This window comes from Dermacentor variabilis, chromosome 9 (assembly GCF_050947875.1).
Source record: "Dermacentor variabilis isolate Ectoservices chromosome 9, ASM5094787v1, whole genome shotgun sequence".
NCBI classification, from domain to species: domain Eukaryota; kingdom Metazoa; phylum Arthropoda; class Arachnida; order Ixodida; family Ixodidae; genus Dermacentor; species Dermacentor variabilis.
Window position 1 is genome coordinate 124,975,138 of NC_134576.1, and position 20,025 is coordinate 124,995,162.

At 44.9% G+C, this 20,025-nt stretch overlaps 1 protein-coding gene across 5 annotated transcripts; it reads left to right on the forward strand.

Moving 5' to 3' along the window:
• LOC142557418 (uncharacterized) lies at nucleotides 1-16,120 on the forward strand. Of its 5 annotated transcripts, none has more exons than XM_075669252.1 (5): nucleotides 1-371; nucleotides 747-2,690; nucleotides 6,665-6,861; nucleotides 12,836-12,876; nucleotides 14,755-16,120. In XM_075669252.1, the coding sequence occupies exons 2-5, from the start codon at nucleotides 757-759 to the stop codon at nucleotides 14,977-14,979; spliced, it is 2,397 nt and encodes a 798-aa protein (XP_075525367.1). In that variant the 5' UTR covers nucleotides 1-371; nucleotides 747-756; the 3' UTR covers nucleotides 14,980-16,120. The 5 variants fall into 5 exon arrangements, with proteins under 5 accessions (XP_075525367.1, XP_075525370.1, XP_075525366.1 ...); XM_075669255.1 differs by having other exon boundaries at nucleotides 4-371; nucleotides 868-2,690; XM_075669251.1 differs by lacking the exon at nucleotides 1-371 and having other exon boundaries at nucleotides 378-2,690.
• The last annotated feature ends 3,905 nt before the right edge of the window (nucleotides 16,121-20,025 follow it).

Below are 20,025 nucleotides of genomic sequence, written 5' to 3' on the forward strand. Positions count from 1 at the left end.
CCTCACTGCAGCCTTCACAGACGGCGAGCGCTAAAGTCGCTGCAAAGGACTGTCATCCGGTTTCTCCGTGTGATCGTATTGCACAAGTTCTCTGAGCCTATCTGAAAGTTGCAACGGCAGCAGCAGCAGACCGTTCAAAGCGCGCCAAAAGCAACCAGGCAAAACCAAGCGCGTATTCAAAAACCGGAAGCGGACGAGTCAGCTGTATCCGGATAGAGCGCGCCACTCGTCAAAGCGATGAAGCCAGATCAAGCCCGCTGACCCAGCCGCAACAGGGGATAAGCAAGCGGACGATTTTTCTGCAGCGGGTAACAGAAACTCGCCGGTCGTGGTCGGGGCATCGACGTCGTGTCGGCGGTATCGGTGCACGGGTAAGACTATGTCATATGGTGGAATCGTGCTTGTCACCATGGCTTTCTCGCGTCCTTTGCCCTGCGATTTAACGTTTAAGGGCGCTAGTTCGATGTCGCGCGACCTGCCGGTTGCGATGTGGGTGCCCGTCTTGCCGCGTGATTACAATGCATGCACTGTGTGCGCGCATGGCCTGCGCTTTCGGCCGCGCCTCTGGCTCCGGGCAGCTGCTCTGTCTTGGTTGCGGCGCCCCTACCCTGCGATCTCGCTTCTTCTGGGCTCTACTTTCCTGTCTTTTCTTTTTCTGCCCTAACCCAGCCTGATTTTCCTCTCCTGCTGCACGCTTTACCGCTGTGCTTTGTCTTTCCTTCTTTCGCTCTGTCGCTTCACCTCAGTGCGCAAGCCATGGCTAGGCAGCGGAGCAACTCGAGCGAGGCTATGGTGAAGTTTCTAAAGGACCGAGTAGAGTCGAACCAAGGGATCTCGCTCCAGAAGTTGACCGGTCACCTGTCGCAGCTGCCGTCCGACCTGCGAACCAAGTACGGCTGCTCGGTCAAGTCCCTCAAGATCTTCCTGCAGCAGTTCCCCAAGGTGTTCGTCATCCGCAACCAGAGCAACGTGTATGTGCGGACCAAGAGCCGGAGGCTGGCGACAACCGTCTCCTCGCCCACCGGCAGCATGGAGAGCTTCCCGACCTCCAACTCGGACCGCGGCACTGACGACGACGACGTCACCTGTCTGACCAACGTCAGGGGCACCGTGTACCGCATATTCAACGTGTACGGCTTCATCTCGGTCAAGTACCCGATCAAGACGAGCGTCTACTTCGACGTGCAGGCCTTCGAGAATGGCGAGCACAGCAACCTGCCATCGTCGGGGCTCCAGGTGAACGACACCGTCATTCTGGATGCCAAGGCGGGACCCAGGGAGTGCGAGGCCAAGTTTCGGGCCAGCCGCGTGGCACGCATCAAGAGCGCACACCCGTCGTCCACCTGCTCGTCGCCGATTCCGCACAGCGTCAGTGGCAGCTGCGGCGGCGGCGTGGGATCGTCGTCGACGTCGACGATTGTGAACCAGGACGGCGTCATAGAGACGGTGAAGGCGAACTACGGATTCATAAAGTTTGGGCGCAACCAGAGGGAGCGCGCCTTTTTTCACGCCAACAATGTGGACAGATCTCTGGGAAAATCCATCAAGAACTTGCCAGACGTCTTCACCGTCGATGACAAAGTGCGCTTCAACGCCAAGCCCAGCAAGAAGCCATCGGATAAGGTCAAGTGGGAAGCCACTACAGTGTATCTGACCCGCAGATCTGGGCGGGAGGGGACCTTTGAATCTGATGATGAAAGTGGCAACGAGGTTTTCATGTCTGATGATGAAGAATTGGACATCCAAGATTATCTTCACAAAGATACCGGCAGCTGCGACGCAGACATAGATGAATCTCCAATCGGCTATCCAGACTGGGGTTCAAACTCGGCCAGGGCAGATTTCAGCGATACTTCTATTCAAGAAAAGTTGGATCTCTTAGGCTCGACCTTGTCAGGGTGGGAAGCCAGACAGAAACTGTCCGGAGAACGTGGCTTCTTCTACCCAGAATCTGAAACTACAGGAACCATAAAGTTTGGCATTAACAAGGCAAATGTGGCTAGTGCAACAGTTGATGTGGTTTTTCGGGACAAGGAGCCACTTGACAATCTGCTCTGGGAAGTTAGCGATGGACAAGAAGTGTACTTTGATGCTGTAGATGCCGGAGATAATGCGTGGGTTGCAACGCTAGCGTGGATGGGGCAGAGGCCCGCATTGCCACACGTGGGCGACAGTGAGGACGTTTTCAACAAGATTGTGAACAAAGGCATAGACACTCACGGAGAAGTGGACGGCTGTGTACAGGAGTCGCAGGATGATTTTGGCGAAGAGCCAGCTGTCAGGGGTGTTTCCCCACCATTGCCACCCCGTACAATCCAGCCGTCTGTCTCCATTTATGAGAACTCCAAGGCCACAATATTAAAAAGCATGGAGTGCATTGCAAGGTGTGAGGTTAAAGAGTCCGGAGCCTTTAGGAAGATAGACTTTACAAGTGATTGTTTTTACAAAGATGGAAGCATCTTCTTGGGTGACCTCAACGAGGTGCTTTATCAAGGAAGCATAGTGAGCCTCGACTACATGGTTGGTGTCAACAGAAAAGGGCAAGAAATTGTGCGCTGTGATCTTGTCTGGCAAGGAAGAAGACCAAGAGGTGTCCGACAGCTGAGTCCCGAGGAGTTTAGCCAGAGGCTCCGAAGGGATCTGGAGACTGTGGGCAACACCAGCTCTTTCGGAGACTTCAGGCCTGAAGTGTAAGTTTGAGTCTTTAATACAGGGTTACTATAAACACCAAATCAGTATAGACTGATGAGGTATTCTGTCGAGACTCCACTTTTCTCCGATTTATTTTTGTAACCTTCCTCAATGTTAGGCCCTCCCTGGCTCACCATGTGATCTAGCAGTCTAACCTAACTTAATGTTTTTCATCAGTTTTCCTTTAACATATGAGAACATGTGTGAGAACATGTGTTTGGGGGTGTAGACAAAATGACATTGCAGAGGCTTGACGGGATATGCACTTCATCGCATGTTCAGTTTGTAACAACAGAATAGTAAATACTATACGGATTCAAAAATGATAGCGAAATTTGTAGATCATATTAGTTGGTAAGTGTAACATGAGCAATAACGACAACAGAGTGCTAATTTGGACCGGTTGGTGTGTACTTCGGTACTGAAAACCTGCATTCATTCAAATGTGGACAATGGAGCGCATGGGGAGTACGTTTTTCTTACAACCTAATGAAAAGCAAAAAAAGCATACAGCTGTATGATCAACTTCGATGTGTTATAAATGCCACTCAGGACACGTCACATTTGGCCGTGTCCTTTGGTTTCCACTAAGTTGCACAGCAAACCACGCACTGTGCTGTTCGCATTTGAACGACTGCAAATAGTGCCTAAATAATAAGACTGTATATGATGTCTGAAGAAAGGCGATTTGTCAGCTGTGTTCCGGTGCCGCATGATGTACATTGTGTAGTCGTGTAACAGTGTTCTGTTACAGTTACAAAAGAACACTTTATAGATTATTAATTATGGAAGCCAAGTGCACTGTGTAGTGATTTAGTCCTTGGGTGCACATGTCTGTTGTATATTAGGAAGGGATCTAGAGGCATGTGAAACATTTATGGCAACTTCCGGAAAATTGGTCAGCCATCTCTAAATTTACACAATAGTGCTGCTGCTGCTGGATTGAACAGCTGAGATTCCTAGGTACTCGAAGTATGCCTTTTTGTTGAGACCTTTGCGTAAATTTGACCACAGCATATCTGTTTATTCCATTCTGTACTATATAAGCCCTATTTGCCTTTGTCTAGCATTCTTTTTCGCTGCTTTAGTTAAGTGTTCCTTAACACTTTCGACTGCCACTCCAGAGGTAACTCGGCCACCCACTGTCACACAATGCCTGCTACTCCAGAGTTCTGTTTTCAATGCACTCCCTGCTTTTCCAGAAGCAGCTCGTGCGAAAAATAGCATTGCTTATCTCTTGTGTCATCTGTAGTCGTCATCTAAATGCACAAAAATCTTGCAAGTTAAATTTCTGGCTGCAGGTGGAGCAAATGTCTCGGCAGGACCGCCACGACGAACCAGTGAGGCAGGTCCATGCGCAGTGCGACAGACAGAGAGGTTTTTGAACTGTTGATGAATTCGAAATGGTAGAAACCGACAATGAAGAACCCGTTTCTATGTTGCATGAAATGTTCGCTAAACCAACATGTGGGAAAAAAAAAAAAGAATGGCTGGGGCTCTGAATTGGAAGAGCAACCATAGCCAGTGTGGCTGGTCTGTCCGTCTGGGCTATAACAGAAGAGGAATCAATGAACTTCACAAAAGCTGAAATTGGAGAAAACGACAACGGAGTACCCTGTATGTCCACTGAGCCAGCATGTGAAAAAACATTGCAGAGGCTGAAGAGGAGTCAGGGCAATAACTCGGCAGTCAAAGGGTTAATGTGCCCGCAATTATAACACGTTAGCAGTATTGAAAATTGAGCAGTTTGGTATTTGACTATTTTTCCATGCTTGCATTGGAGGCAAAAAATTTCGCGACTAGAGGAAACATGACATATTGTCATGGTATTTTCATTTCTTGCTGATGATGATGGTTTATGTGTTTTAATGGCACAAAAACCGGGTCTGGCCAATGAATGCGAAGCAGGTTCCCTGTTGTTGTGTTTCCTCCACTTTGTCACTTTTCCTCATTATATGGTAGCCAGTAATTTCCTCGTTATCACAATACAGTGTGTATATACCTTGGATCTGTAAAAAGATGTCAAGTAGCACACACTGCAATAGCTCGGTGGTCACGACGCGTTGCTTAGCGTAAGGCCGCGGGTATGATCTCAGCCGAGGTAGCCGCATTCTGATGGAGGCAAAAGCACTTGTGTGCTGTGCATTGGATATATGTTAAAGAACCCCTAATGATTAACATTAATCCAGAGTGTCCCCCATTACGGCATGCTTACTAATCAGATCGTGGTTCTTGCTCGTAAAATGCCAGAATTTAATTTTAATGTAATGTCCAGTAGTGCCACAAAAAAAAACATGCTTTTGTTGGCCTCTGCTGACAGCATTGCCATTGCTGTGTGCGCCAGAGCTCGAGACACATGTTTTCTGTGCTCTGGAAGAAAATATCACTGCAGCACTGTTGTCACAGTGTTGCACATTACGTGTGACTGCGCACTCATGTGGGAGTGTGCAGTGATGCGATTGAGTCACGCCTTTATTTGACAGCAGTTCTTTCAGTAGTGCGGCACCACTAATACACCGCATCTTCAACTGCAGATGGAACATGCCTCGAACCAAGGCACATACAAGTCATCTTGCAGATAATGCTGATGACTGTCAGTAGGAAGCACAGAAAGTACTGCTTGGTGCACACTCTTGCATTGTTGACTGATCTGACGACTGCACACCTGCGTTCAAAGCAAGACATATTACTGCCCTCTGCTTCTTGAACTTCATTTGTGCAAAGCCTGCAAGCTGCGCATATAAAATAAAGTGTTGAGAAGAAATATGCTGCAAAATGTTCTTACAAATTATATGCCATCATTCTACGCAGTATAAGAGTACTTCATACGTTATGTAGCATGTAGTGTGACCCAGCCACTGAACTTAAGCGTCAAGAATGCATGCAGTGAAAAGGTAAAAAGAGTGCGAGATTGGTGGTGTCTGCTACCACTCCATTTCAAAGAAGTGCTCCAAAAGTGCACCCGTGCCAGCATGTTTGTCAAGAATGAAGTTGCAGCCACTACAGTGCAGTAACTTACTAATCACACATCTTGGCAATTACTTTTGTGCAAGCTACAAAGTGATGGAACGAAAAATGAAGTGTTGGATTGGAGGCCAACTGCAGCAAAATTTTGGAATGTGCAAAAATCATAATTTCAGGTAGTGTAGGCAAAGAGCAACCTCGGAGCAAAATTTTAAGCTTGAAATACGAGTGAATGTGTCACAAAATGCTTGCAAAAATATGTAAATATATACTCAGCAGAAGCGACTCAAAACCCAGAACATTTCAGGACCAGCTTGTCTCACTTGGACAGCCTCGGAGATTATGCGGTGCCTGCAGCGTGCTGAAAGAATCTCGGAGGCAACGTGCTGGGGTTTGTCATATCCGCAAACCGCTGTGTATATGCATCGTCTGCTTGGGTGCTATTCTAGAGCTGTTAGAAAATTGGGCACTTACAACCGTTCAATTTTTTTTCAAGATTGCTTTAATAGTATCCACTACTCATTTATAACCAATTTAGCTAAAGCAAAAATTTGTTGCAGTTGCCCTTTAATACTTGAGCAGTATGCTACAGCTGTGGCAAACTGTAATGCAATGTGAAGCTCGCTGATATGCTTATGGACAGCACTGTTGCTGCCACAAAACATGTCTGGCTGCACATAGTTTTTATTGTTTTATTTCTGAAAGATCTGTATTGCTCAAGCGCTGGTTGTGCGAGAGCTATGCCAGGCTCAATCATGAGTTTGCTGCTGAACTTGCCTCCTTTACAAACTCAGTTGCCTTGTCTTAAAAAACAGTGCAAGGAAGACACAGACACAAATGAAAGCAGCAATGGGACAGGCACTGTACCATTGCTTTTGTTCTAGGTCGCGTCCTACCCCATTACTTTCTTCATTAGTGTCCTGTCCTCCTTGCACTGTTACTCAAGATGAAGTTTTGCCAACATGCCCAAGTGTCAGTTCTGTCTGTTGCCTCGTTGCTCCTTGAGCAGCGACAGGGAGGAAGAGGAGTCTCGCACTCCATCTCGAGTGCCTTCTGAAGAAGCAGCCTTGGAGTACGATGAGCCGTGCAGACTGAGTGGGTCTGGCAGCTCCACATCTATGACAGGCGTCCCACCAGATCCGTCGCCGAATGTCACCAGTCCCGTCGACTTCGCGCACATTCCAGGAAGTCCAGGTGGAGGTTGTGGTGCGTGAATTTGGCTCAAATACAGCTTTTTAACATGCCAGTTTTGCTTCAACGATAAAACTGAAACATTTAAAAGCAAATGTTTCTTTGCCTCTACCGTGGTGTTTGGCATTCGTTGTCATTCTCTTGAATAGCTAGACAACATATTTGGTATGTGTGCCTGGGTATGTACTGGAATAGACAGCTTGGGCCACTCAGTATGTGCCCCTGTGGGTATAAAATGGGTATAAAAGCCTTAATTCTAGTTACGGATCTGTTGCACTTCTCTGTGCATGCATCTTTAATCAATATTGTACCCTCAACAAGCATATCATACATTGCCTCCGTCCTCATGGCACAGAGAGCTATAACAGCTACAGGCAACGAGGTCATGCACATGTTATCCACTATTATCACTACCTTGCCGAATTAAAATACTTCGCTTCATTTAAATTGTAACATTGCCTTGAATGAGTGGCATTTATTCAGAAAAACCAAAACAAACAGAGAGAAAACACAGCTGAATAAAAAGAATAATATTCATATGCGAACTGAAATGAGTCAAGGTATTGAACATATGTAACCACATAGCTCCCTGAAGAACTGAGCAAAACAGTTTCAGGTTCTCTCCGACGGACAACTGCCATTGTAACTTCTCCATGCCCTTATGTTTCTCTTAACAATATTCTTTTTTCAGCATCTTCCTCGGCAGTTTTAGTCAAATGCACGGGAGGCTCCATGGTTGTCAAGCTAGTGAAAATTGTTCTTACCAACAAGGCATTGTGGCTAAGCTACAAAGTTAATACCGCCTTGAATAAAAATCAATAATATTGAAAATAGCATGGACTTCAGACAGTACAGAAAAACTAATGCAAGGGAAAGAGGAAATGTATCTAGGATAACAATAATGCTTCAAAGAGTTGAATGAGACCTTATGTAGACATCAGGAACTAATCTAAATCATCCAGAGAAACACTTAAGAAATTAAGAGAACAAATAAAATGGACTGGACAGAAAAAGGCACTATTGAAAACACCACTGCTGTTGTGTGTCTTGTTCACTTTGGATTTGTGCTCATTTTGATTTTTGGAGTATAATGATCCAATTTGCCCGTGCAACATGTCAGATAATTGTTTAATGAAAGCCTGATGCTGGGATTTCAAGCAAACTGCTCTGTCTTTCTGGTACTCAATTCTGGCATTGACTACTGCCTTCGAAAAAAACTTGGCAGGGAATGCTAGTGCCAGTTCCAACTAATTCATCCCCCTCAAAGCTGCCACAACATACATCAGTGTTCTGTGCAGTTAAGATGCATAGGAAAGTTTCATATTGAACACGGACATAGGGTTTGCGTAGTGCTATATTACGCCTGCCTTGTGTCACCTGGCTCCACCCTATGCCTGTCATATTTGTAATCTCATCACACTATCTTATCCTTTGCTGTACTGCGTCTATCGGCCTGTGTTAAGAAATTAGCCCAGCCAAAAATAACAACAAACAAAAATGCATATTACAACAAAGCCCAAATGCCATTTCACACCAAAAAAAAAAAAAAAAACAATGGAGGATGCTCAAGCTTCACCTTTAAGAGTAGAATGCGATAGCGTTCAAAGATCCCCGACTGTTCTTACACTTCCTGGCAACTGGAGCGTATGGAAACGTAATGTTTACCGGGAAACGCTGGCTTCGAACGCTAGGCACAAAGGCGCCTTTCTGGTAGAAACTCTGCCTCTTGCGTGGGCTGCAATGCAGCGGAGGCGAGCGCCATCTGGAGGTACTGCAAGGAACTGGTCATGCCGCTCTGTGTTCCCCGAGATACTCGCATGCCGGCACATGCAAACGGCGGAACGCTGGAAAAAGTGTTTCTTTTGAGTTTTTGCATAACAGAATTATGTTTTCTGGTATAATCAAATTACAGTCTGTTTCTATCGTGTCTGCAAGTTGTGTGCAAGTCACACTTTACGATTTTTCTGTGTCTTAGCTCGAGAAATTCAATTAGTTCAGTATCTTCCTCGCGCCACACAGAGGACCTGGGTATTGGTGGTTTGAAAATCTTTTTGCTGAAACAAAGTCTGACACTGGACACCGGATGCTGACACCAGATTTTCTGTGACACGGGGCCCTTAACGCTATCGCATTAAAATTAAAAGAGCCTGTGCTCCTTTATTTATGGCAATAGAGACTAATTTGTACCAAAAGCAATTAAATGTTTGGCGAGTCATTAACAAATTAGTACAGTAATTAATTACTAACTGGTTTGCAGACATATCAACAACTGATGCTTCACTTCAGCACACAACGAACACTATTATGGGTTTCACAATAAGTTTTGTGCGCTTAACTCAGCATCTTGAGGTACGAAGCTCGCCAGGTAAAAAATAATGAAAAATTAGTACAGTAAACAATTGATTGCTAATTGGTTTGCCGAGTTATCCCCAACTGATACTTCACTTCAGCATGTCAGTAACACAACTATGGTTATCGCTTTAAGTTTCTCCACACTTAAATCAATGTTTTGAGGTAACAAACTCCATATCAAAAATGATATACACAGGAAGACTGTTCCACTGTACCCATAGTTCCCGACTTTGAATATCCTTTTATGGAACCAATAGATATTACAGCAGATGGCATTTCGTCTTTAATAAATAATCCGAAATTATCCACATCTGATATAAACATTATCAACTCAAAAATACTAAAAAATACCGTTACAATTCCAAGCCAAATTTTGTCATATTTTTTGGAAATCCTTATCATCTGGCGAACTGCCCCTGGACTGGAAAATTGCAAAGGTTATCCCTGTATTCAAAGGGGATAACAAGTACTCTCCACGAAATTAACGTCCCATCTCATTAACATGCATCTGCTGTAAACTACTTGAACATATTATAGCATTGCATATCTACCGCCATTTAGAATCAAACGACTTTTTTTTATTTTAACCAGCATGGATTCAGAAAAGGCTTATCTTGTGAAACTCAGTTGCTCGAATTTACAACAGAATTACATTCCAGCATGAATAACAACCAACAACTGACTGTGTATTCTTAGATTTCTCGAAAGCATTTGATCGTGTCGCTCATTGTCGCCTCATCTCAAATATATCCGCGCTTTGACTGGGTTCATTAACTTTACCTTGGCTCCAAAACTTTCTCTGCTTGCGGCAACAGTTCACTGTTATTAATAACCACTCATCGATTATTTCCGACGTTACTTCTGGCGTACCGCAAAGCAGTGTCCTTGGTCCTCTTCTTTTCTTAATTTTCATTAATGACCTTCCACAAAACATATCGCACAAGGCTTTTCACAGACGATTGCGTTTTTACCGTACGATAAAAACATCTGATGACCATTTAGTATTACAGAACAACCTTAATTTTGTAAGTTTCTGGTGCAGTACATGGCATATGACCCTGGTATCAGACAAATGTAAAGTTCTGTCCTTCTCACGAAAACGTTCAAACTCTCGCATTTCTTACGTCTTAAATGACACCGCCGTACCTCCGACATCGTCCTACAAGTACCTTGGCATTGAACTTACAACTCATCCTTCCTGGAGTACACACAAACAGCTACCTGTGCAAGAGCTTCAAAAACTCTGGGTTATCTTCGACGGAACTTGCGTAAATCCCCTGTTACAGTTCGTAAATCAGCGTATCAGACTTTTGTTCGCCCACACTTAGAATTTGCATCATCAGTATGGTCACCACATCAAAATTATTTAGTTGATATGCTATAATCAATTCAAAACAGAGCATCGTGCTTCATCACAAGCAACTACGACAGAACTTGCAGCGTAACTAAGATTAAAGCAGATATTTCCCTCCAGCCACTTGAAACTTGTCGCACGATAAGTCTTCTTTGCCTTTTCCATAGATACATTCATAGTAATCTACTTCATGTGTTGTCGCTTGAAGTACCAGCGCGCACGTCACGTCGCCTTAACAATAGCCATAGTTTCAAGCGCATATTTGCCAATACACTGTCATTTAACACATCAGCACTGCCACTTGCGATAAGCATATGGAACAGTCTTCCTGATAACATTGCGTGCTTAACAAATCGCGACGCCTTTCGCAAAGAATTGCAAAGCTTCCTGTAGAAACATTGTATAAGGATGTTATTGACCTGCTTTCCTTCCCTGTTCTTTACACTTGTATTTTGTATTTTTTGTGTATGTTACTGTGTTTACGCTGTCTAAAACTTAGCCTAGACAAATATTTTTTGAACTTTGCTTTACTTGTGACTGCCTGTATTTGTATTGTTTACTCCTGTTGAAACACTTTGTGTTCCCCCTTACCCAATGCCCTTAAATGGGCCTGTAAGGTATTTTAAATAAATTAATAGATATGTTGGGGACATGTGGGGACATTTATGCATAACTAGGCAAGTCTGGTAAATGATGCGAGTGGTTACCACACTGCTCTGACCTGTATCTCTTGCAAATCTCATCGTGGTCGAATTCTGAGAGTGGTTGATACGGTGGGAGCACATGTCAAGTCAATTCTGCAAAACGTTTGCCACCTCTTGAACAATAAATGTCAAGCGTCTGTCTTCAACTTCTCCCGAGTTGCCTCACACACTCTGTGAGGCACGCAGTTAATCCTTATGAATTCACCTTTCTGAGTTATTTGTGGAGAATATCCACGGCAGTCCACACCACTCCGCTTCATCTCGTCTCGAGTGTCACCTACCCATGTTTGCTTTCTAATCCGTACAGCCATCATTCTGTGTCTCAATGTTATGCCTATCACTTGCCGTTCCATCGCTTTTGCAGCTTGCACAAAAGTAATTTGGAGCTCTTGGATTAGTTTCTCAGTGGAACTGGTAACATATTGTGAAACAGGCAGCCAAGCACTGAAGCCATAGTTGGTCATGTGTTCCAGATGTGGTACAGGTGGTTTACTAGTACATCTTTTCCTTATGCCTGCCACCAGTAGCAGCAGCAGCAAATGCATCACATTTAAAGTTTTGTGACATGGCTTAGTAAATGGGTTTGACCTTGCTATGTAAATAGAGTGGAATTGCTTTTCTACTTGAAGTCCAGTGCAAGACATATCATTGTGCACATTTATCATAGGACATAAACAGGCCGCATTAATTGGCAATTTTTAAAAGAGCCATGCAATGTTTTTTTTTTCATCCAGAAATGCACAATGTTGCTAAGTAACACTGTCATGAATGTACAAGTGAAATTATTGTTCATTCTTGCAGCAAGAAACCTGGTTCCATTCAAATGTCTTGAATTTACCTTCAAATTTTTCAAATCTCTGCTACATTTCATATGTACACATCTAAACATGATCACCACTGACCAGTTTGTATGACAATGGCAGAGCAGCGCCTGTGGCAGAAGTGAAAAAAAAATCTCATGATTGATAAGGTGGTGGTTGGCATCTGGTGGTAGTGGCAGAAAATGATGCCACTGCACTGACACTGTGCCCTATGAAAATGAAGCAGCATTATATAAAATCATGTTGCTATGATAGGAGAAGTGATGATTTGCCAGTGCACGGATTCAAGCACAATTCGTGATCTAAAAAGGAAGGGGGATGTAATGGGGGCATGGCAGCAGCAGCATTTGATTGCCAATCACTTACTCCATTCAAACATGGCCGATTAAAAAACTTTTTCTTGGAAAAGATTCACGAAAAGGTGCTCATTAGTAACAGACAAATTTCACACCATCCATAAAAGTTACTGCAGTTGCTGTTTAACTTCATCGAATGACATCAATACACACGTTTGTGATCTAACTTTGTGGTCGTGCACTTATATGCTTGCTTGGTACATAAAAACTTACCGCATGTATATCTATTGCCTTTATGTGCTGCTATGTTGCATGCTCTGTGCGCTACTCCCTACAGAGAGTCTGAGTGAAGCATGTTAGTAACTGATCTCTCTTTATACCACATATAGCGGGCTACAGAATTGATTTCTTGACAGTATGACTTGCCATAATAAATTTATTTGGCTTGCACTTTTATTCCAGGTGATGCTTCAGGGACCTCTTTCCTCATGTCAGATGTAAATGTGAGTCACTGTTTTTCTTCTGTTGCTTCACGAGTTAGTTCATAGATCTTACCTCGAGTATGAGCTCATGCTGAAGTTTAAAAGCACCTTTAGTGCATTGTAACTGCTGTTTTAGTCCAGTTCTAGTCTGTTAAGTTTTTCTCTGTGCTCATCTGCCGAAATATTTGATTTGTCACCGAGTGCAATTTTTTAAAGCAATGAGTATTCTTTGCATTATGTCTGTACCTAACCTTTTTCGCCCAGTGACCCCACTTGTCTACTAGCTTGGGGCCACAAGGTATCTGCTGGCTGCTGTGTCACCAACTAGGCATGGGCCACTGGGTGCTTGAATAGACAACTTGCTGCTGTCTGGCCTAGTAGACAACTTGGGTCTCTGGGTGTGTGTCCAAACAGACTTAAGCACTGCATGCGCGATATTGGTGTATGCCCATTCTTGGCCGGTCCCCCAGAATTTGTGTGCCAAGGCAGCACAAGGAGCATGTAGCCTTATTATATATTAGAGCGATAGGACCTCATCCACAACAGACACGTGCGGGGCCAATGTTATGCCATTCCAACAAAGTAGCAGCCAGGATACTGCGGACACTAACGAGTTTGAACTGGGGTGCAGTGATAACAAGCTATACTGTGATGTAGTGTGGTTGGCAGCGAAAGTGCCACTTTGTGCGTCTGAGGTAGCAACATGGCGGGTCGCCGATTGCTTTAATTATAATCACATTAACATCGGCATTCATCACAGATCGGTGAAGGTTCATCAACAGCAGCAGCCTACTTCATGCAAAATGCTGGACAGAGGCCTGAACCAGCAATCTCTCATTACTCCTGCTGCTTCATTTGCATATTGATTAGCCATGGAGAATGTTCCACACACATCAGCACACTTACATGTGTTCAAATGTGGCAACCCTGCTGCAAGTTTTTTTTCGAGAAGACTTCTGAGGCCATTCTGTGTTGATCTTCTTTAACAATTGAAATTTACGCAGTACGTTTCTTTTGAAACATTTAACATGCATTAAAGCACTAGGAATGCAATTTAGTGAAGAAATAAAACTGCAAGAACCTCACGTGCGTGCACAATTTATATACCAGCCACAAGCGGCTGTGGTTTGCCAATAGTTTGTGCGACATTACATAAACGAGTGTTCACATTAATAATTTTCTCACTCTCAGGAGCTCTGTTCTCAACAGAAGTGATGCTTTGAACTTGTGGCACTGGTTTATGCCTTTAGCTTAACGTCTGCTGTTACTGCTACACAGAAATTTTGCCAAGCCGCTTCCTGGCAACATGCCCCATTTCGCGGTAAAGCCACACTGTGCGTTGGCAGGCAGCAGCAGTGATAGCATCAATGACCGAGCGTCTAAAAAAAACAAGGTTTCTATAGTTTTTCTTAGCAGTGGGAATTGTGCAAGGCTTTTTATACAATTAAGCTTTTTTGTGTGCTCATCTTTATGCAGGTTATACGCCCAGTGCTGTGCTGATTGCGGGAAATTTTTTTTTCCTACACCTAGTCAATCCTCACATTTACACTAATCCTGCTTGAACACACCTATTCCTATTTCCACGCCATTTTATCACCCCATAAATTCCTCTTCTTCCCAATAGCTTACATGTATGCCCAACATGGGGCCAGCATCAAGCCGGCTTTTCTTCACACTTGGGCTCCATTACCAATGTGGTGGTGGTGGTGTGGACAGCACGCAGGGACAGGTTATGAAAACTAAAATGTGGTGTGTACGTGCGTGTGTAACGCATATTCCTTTTCATTTTTTTAGCAGCACTGTGCTAGTGAATAGAATCCCTATCTACCTTGTTGCTGTTTGTAATGAAACTGTAAATGTCTCTGCCTCCTACATTTCTCCTGCCTCAATGCTTTTCAGGACGATGTGCTGCATCGACTGGCGAAGATGGTAGCAGCAGAAATTACTGCCGAAAAGGAGAGGACGCGGATTGTCCTCCGCGACATTGGCGTGCAGACTTGCGATGAAGACTGCTGGCTGTCTCCCTTGTCGAGGGCATATGCCAAGGCCCCAATTCTCGTCAACTCCAGCACCCAGACGCTGTCAACGGGAAGCATAAAATCAGAAGAGCTGTTCATCAACTGACCACACGGAGGTGCCTTCCTCGAGGACTTGTGTCGAAGCGCCAACACAACATTGCAGCTGTTGCTCTTCTTTTTTTCTTTTTGTCACGCCTTAATCAGTACACCTGTTGCCAACCGATGGAGGACTATTGTTAGAAAGGAGGCGCCTTCCAAGAAGCTCCCAGTTATGCCATTCCATTGTTCACAACTGTTGAGAAAGATCTGCTGACAGAATGGCGAAGGCAACATCACAATAATGTGCGCCGGTAACCTCCCACTCTCAAAGTGCAATCTCCAAGGAGGCTTCGCTGTATTTAGATATTCTGTCGTCAAGGCACGTCGTCCGAGCGTTTCTGCTGGATAGCTAAGGTGCAAATGGACAGAAGGCCGCAGCTCCTTCACCCCATGCTATCGACGGCAGAAGTCCACAAAATTTTTTTTTCTCCCAAGTTTCTTGTCTTAAGCATTTGTGTTGGGCTCCATAACAATAATTCATCGTAGTTTTTTACTTACAAATGTGCCAGCTGAGAATGCTACTTTTGTCATCATATAGAGGTGGTCGGCAGTTTTTCCTCAAAATGCTCATGGCATAGCAGTTCCTGGTGACCAAGCCATTCCATCCGTCGGCTAAACAAACGGGCAACCGAGATCTGTTTCTCAGCTTTGTCAAGCACCATTCCATGTTTGGCTTGGCCAGAATTGTCCGGTGTAGTTTAGTGATGTGCCATCTGTTGTCGTGGGGCAGGAGTTCTCTGAAATGCTCATGCCATGGCCGATTCTTGTGATCAGACTGCACCTACACTGCAGTCATCTTGCCAAGCCTCTTGAACAGCATGTTTGTGAATGTTCGTACTTGGCCAGGCAGCAAAATCTTAATGCCTGTAAAAAAAGAACAAGGAATGCCAAATGGAATTTCACAAACACATTAATGCAGCCAGCAACGTAATGTTGAGAGCTGCTTCCTACTTATTGCCTGGTGCTACTGCCCTTGAAGACTGATGCAATTGTTTCTCTACCAGCAAGGCATCAAGTCTTTTGCAAGCGGGACAGCAGACTGGCTTCACTTGTGATCATTTTTGCCTTTCATTACATACCAATATGTGCCACTCTGCATGTTTGCGACGACCAGAAGCATAATAAATTCCAATTGCAACACTCCGAAATATGCTGTCGATAAATCGCGAGCAGTGTGCTTCCTGCACAATGCAATGTGCAGTTTGCATGCAACATTTGCCGTTTAGGCACGGACACCAGCTCGCCCACCATAGTAAAATCTTGGACCATTACGAGTACTTTTTGTCGAGCAATGACTGTTTATTAGTACAATTTGACCTCATTACAACAAAATCGCATGCAACATGAAATACCTGCATTATATCTAACATTCATTATAATAAGCATATGTTCGTTATACGCTGATAGCAGCGAGAAACATTACTTCGTCATGACCTATAATTTGTTATATGGAGGGGTCGACTTTACATGCAAAAGCTACTGCATGAAGGTGGTTCAGCTAAGTCGAGCTTTAGCATCAGCCTTTAATCGGAATGGCGGACTGGTGTCTCAAACTATATATTGCATATATTATATATTGTAGACGTCCAGCATAAAACATGGGATCAAGTCCTGCCGTACATTACAAAACCCTTAGCTGTCACCGGTGGTCCTCGTCAAAAAGAAAAACTGAACGCTTTGGTTCTGCGTTGACTATAGAAAGTTGAATAATGTCGCAAAAAAAAAAATGTTTTTCGGCTTCCGTCGATTGATGATTCGTTGGATCGACTGGATCTAACGAATCTGAAGAGTGGATATTGGCAAATCAAAGTTGACGAACGAGATCGCGAAAAAACTGCCTTTGTTACCCCGGATGTACTGTACGAATTTAAAGTGCTTCCCTTCGGCCTGTGTTTTGCACCGGCCACATTCCAGAGGATGATGGACACTGTTTCAACAGGTCTGAAGTGGCACAGTTGTTTAGTATACTTAGATGATGTCGTCGTGTTTACGGTGACCTTCGAAGAACATTTGAAGCGTTTAGAGGCGGTACTTGAGGCGCTCTGCTCCACTAATCTCACGCTAAAGCCTGAAAAGTGTCACTTTGGTTATGAAAAGCTGAAGTTTCTCGGGCATGTCGTGAACGCCGACAGCGTCCAGCCTGACCCAGACTACATCTGCTGTTGCTGTTTTTCCGACTCCTCGTGACACCTAGCGGCAATATGTATATAAAGCATATATAGCAGACCGCTTATAGTGTAAGTCGCCGGAATCGCGAATATCCGCACTATAAGCGGTACCGCACAAAATAAAAGTGTTACAAGGTTGCACATGAGCAAACGATGTAGACCAAGGTGCAGCGCGTATCCGAGAACTGAAGCATGTGACCAGGAGTTTTATATCTCTTTAAATTTATGAACGTACAGAGGTTAATGTCCAAGTACCTGCGGTCTTCGCATAAATCAGACCAAGTCCAAGTACCTGCAGTCTGTACATGAATCAGACAAAGTAATCATTTTAAAAAAACGTCACCGACCGAAATTTCTGATGCAGTACTGTGTGTCGTCAGATTTCTCGGACTGATCGGCGTATGCACGGTGTTGAAAACATAGCGACCGCGGACCAAGTTGCCACCATTCGAGTGTTGGCCGTGCCCTCACTTTTGTCATCAAGGTGGTTTCTCCACTTTCCACGTGCCGCACAGACACTGCAACGCGTTTCGCTGACTCAGCACTAAGCCACAGTTAAGGTCGCCGATGAGGCGGGCTGCGTAGGCCTAGCCGGTGGGGACGTCAGGCGGCATGCCGTGGCAGGAAGCTGCTCGCCCTTGTTATGTTTGCACCCGTAGACAGTTACATAGAGATTACACTTGCAATCATGCACACGGTCTGCACCGACAGCAGCGCATGCATAGCGGAGTTAGGTCTCTCAGGCGATCAGCCGCGGCAACTACAGCGCCCGCCGACCAAGTCTGTATGTGCGTACACTGGTAGGAACGGTGGAAGCTCGCAAGTGCACATAAAGCCTAATAGCTGCAAACTAAATTTGCGCAACACTGCTTAAACTGACAGCAGTCAAGGTTGCACGCTCAATATCTGCGAATCGTGACGGGTGCACAGAAGCTGAAGCCACGTTCAGTGCAGTGTTGCCACGACTCAAAAAAAGAATACTAATAATTTTTTGGCGAAAAATCAGAATTCAGCAGATCTTGTATTTCAATTCTGCATTCAGTTTTTGAACCGGCGAATTCAGCGCTTGTATAAAGCTCAGTAGTAGTAGTATTGTAGCTTGTAAGAAATTGTACAAAAACGAGCTCGAGATTTTTGGCTGTGCTTCTGAGAAACAATGGGTTTCCGACACCCATAATCAAGCAGGGATTTAAAGATATTCAAGACCCAGCGATACCCTAATGAAAAGCGTCAGATGGTAGTTATCACAGTATCTGAAAGCTTTAGTGTTGGTGAGCTCTGCTGAGCTCTAAATGGAGCGCATACGCTGAAGTTGACCGGTTAATGTGACGCAATGGGTGACGTGCCCCGTCACGTGACATATGCCATACACGAGCAGTAACTGACAACCTGACTACACTATTCAGAACTAGTAAGTAAAAGAGAAGTCGCAGTTTCGCCCGAAACGCGAAGCATCGATTACGACAGCCAATTAGTGGACAGCTGTACGAAGTAAGGACAGTAGTTTTATCGGCCGCATAAACTAACATGGGCACACAAAATTAAAAGCACCGAGTCGCACACGCGCACCAGCAAACATGAACACACCTGACTCGATCGTGGAAACTCGCTGTCAAAACGCTGGCGTGAGGAAATGCGGCAGCAGCTGCGACCAAAGTGACATTTGTGGCAGTCTATTACTTCAATGCAAAGCGAGCGCAGAGGACCCAGAGCACGCACAAAGCTATGAGCTGCCGACGCAGCTATACTCTGCCCCCAATGCAGATCTCGCTCAACATACGGCTGCGCGACTGCCATATGCACAGTTGCAGCCTGAATAGAACGCCGCCCCTCTCTCTCCCCTCCACTCGGTGCCCCACAACGTCGGGTGCATTGCGCACGATGGATGGAAGATGGCGCACTTCCTGCCTGCTTTCGTTATTTCGCCCAGGCGAGATTCAGCCGCCATCGTCGGCTCCCTTCGCACGCCTTCCCTTGCACATACAGCATATGGCACACGGCGACGGTGTTATTGCCCTTGGACCTTATACGGACTTCATGGCAACGGTGATGCCGATGGCGGAAAGTGCACTTGGAATGTCAGTATAATTGCTATCACAATGATGACTAAGTGCAGGTTCCTATTCCCCCTTACCACAGGGCAGGCGCTCAAAGCGCCACAGGAAAAAAAGTCAATCGGTGCGGTTTCATACGTCTGGGCTGCGGTAGTGCCCTCCACTTCAAACGATTCACCGTCTTACCCTTTCTCCATCTTTGTTCATAAGGCATAGGTAGCACCAGGTTTGAGAATCTGGAAACGCAAGAATGTACTCATCTCTGAGCCAACCCGCCTTTTCCTTTCGTTCATGAGGTGCGACCGCATTAAAATAAACTGTGTACTGGAAAAGTAGCGGCTTTTGCTTTCGTTTCCGTAGAACAGACAAAAAATCAGTAGATTCAAACACCTTATAACTGAATACGCAGAAAATGTTAAATATCGGTAGATCTGATAAATCAGCAGCCGTTGCACCACTGGTTCATTGCAGAGCACACCGCTGATAAGCAGCGAGCAAAAGGCTTCTCCGTCGCCTAGGCAACCAGCGAGTGTCTCGTTTCATGCTCGTTTGCCCGCTCCTCGTTTCATGCTCCTCCTCCTACGCATTGCCCTCGTTGCTCTGCGCAGCGACACGTAGCCAGTTGCAGCACGTCGTGCAGGGTGTGCAAGGCACATGGCGTCACGACTGCGATCCTCCATATAGTAATCTCCATCATGACATGGCACAAACCACTGAATGGGAGGGGATAAGCCAAAGCTCTGGTGGTATTTTGAATCTTCAACATAACAAAGTGTGTTTATACACGATTTAAATATAACGAAGTATCACTGCCACGGCGAAGGAATTTCG

Excerpts from the sequence above, each read along its gene's own strand:
- LOC142557418 (XM_075669251.1), top strand. The coding sequence starts at position 523 with ATGCACTGTGTGCGCGCATGGCCTGCGCTTTCGGCCGCGCCTCTGGCT. Across the intron at positions 2,691-6,664 it reads GGAGACTTCAGGCCTGAAGT|CGACAGGGAGGAAGAGGAGT; the intron begins GTAAGTTTGAGT and ends CTCCTTGAGCAG. Across the intron at positions 6,862-12,835 it reads AAGTCCAGGTGGAGGTTGTG|GTGATGCTTCAGGGACCTCT; the intron begins GTGCGTGAATTT and ends CTTTTATTCCAG.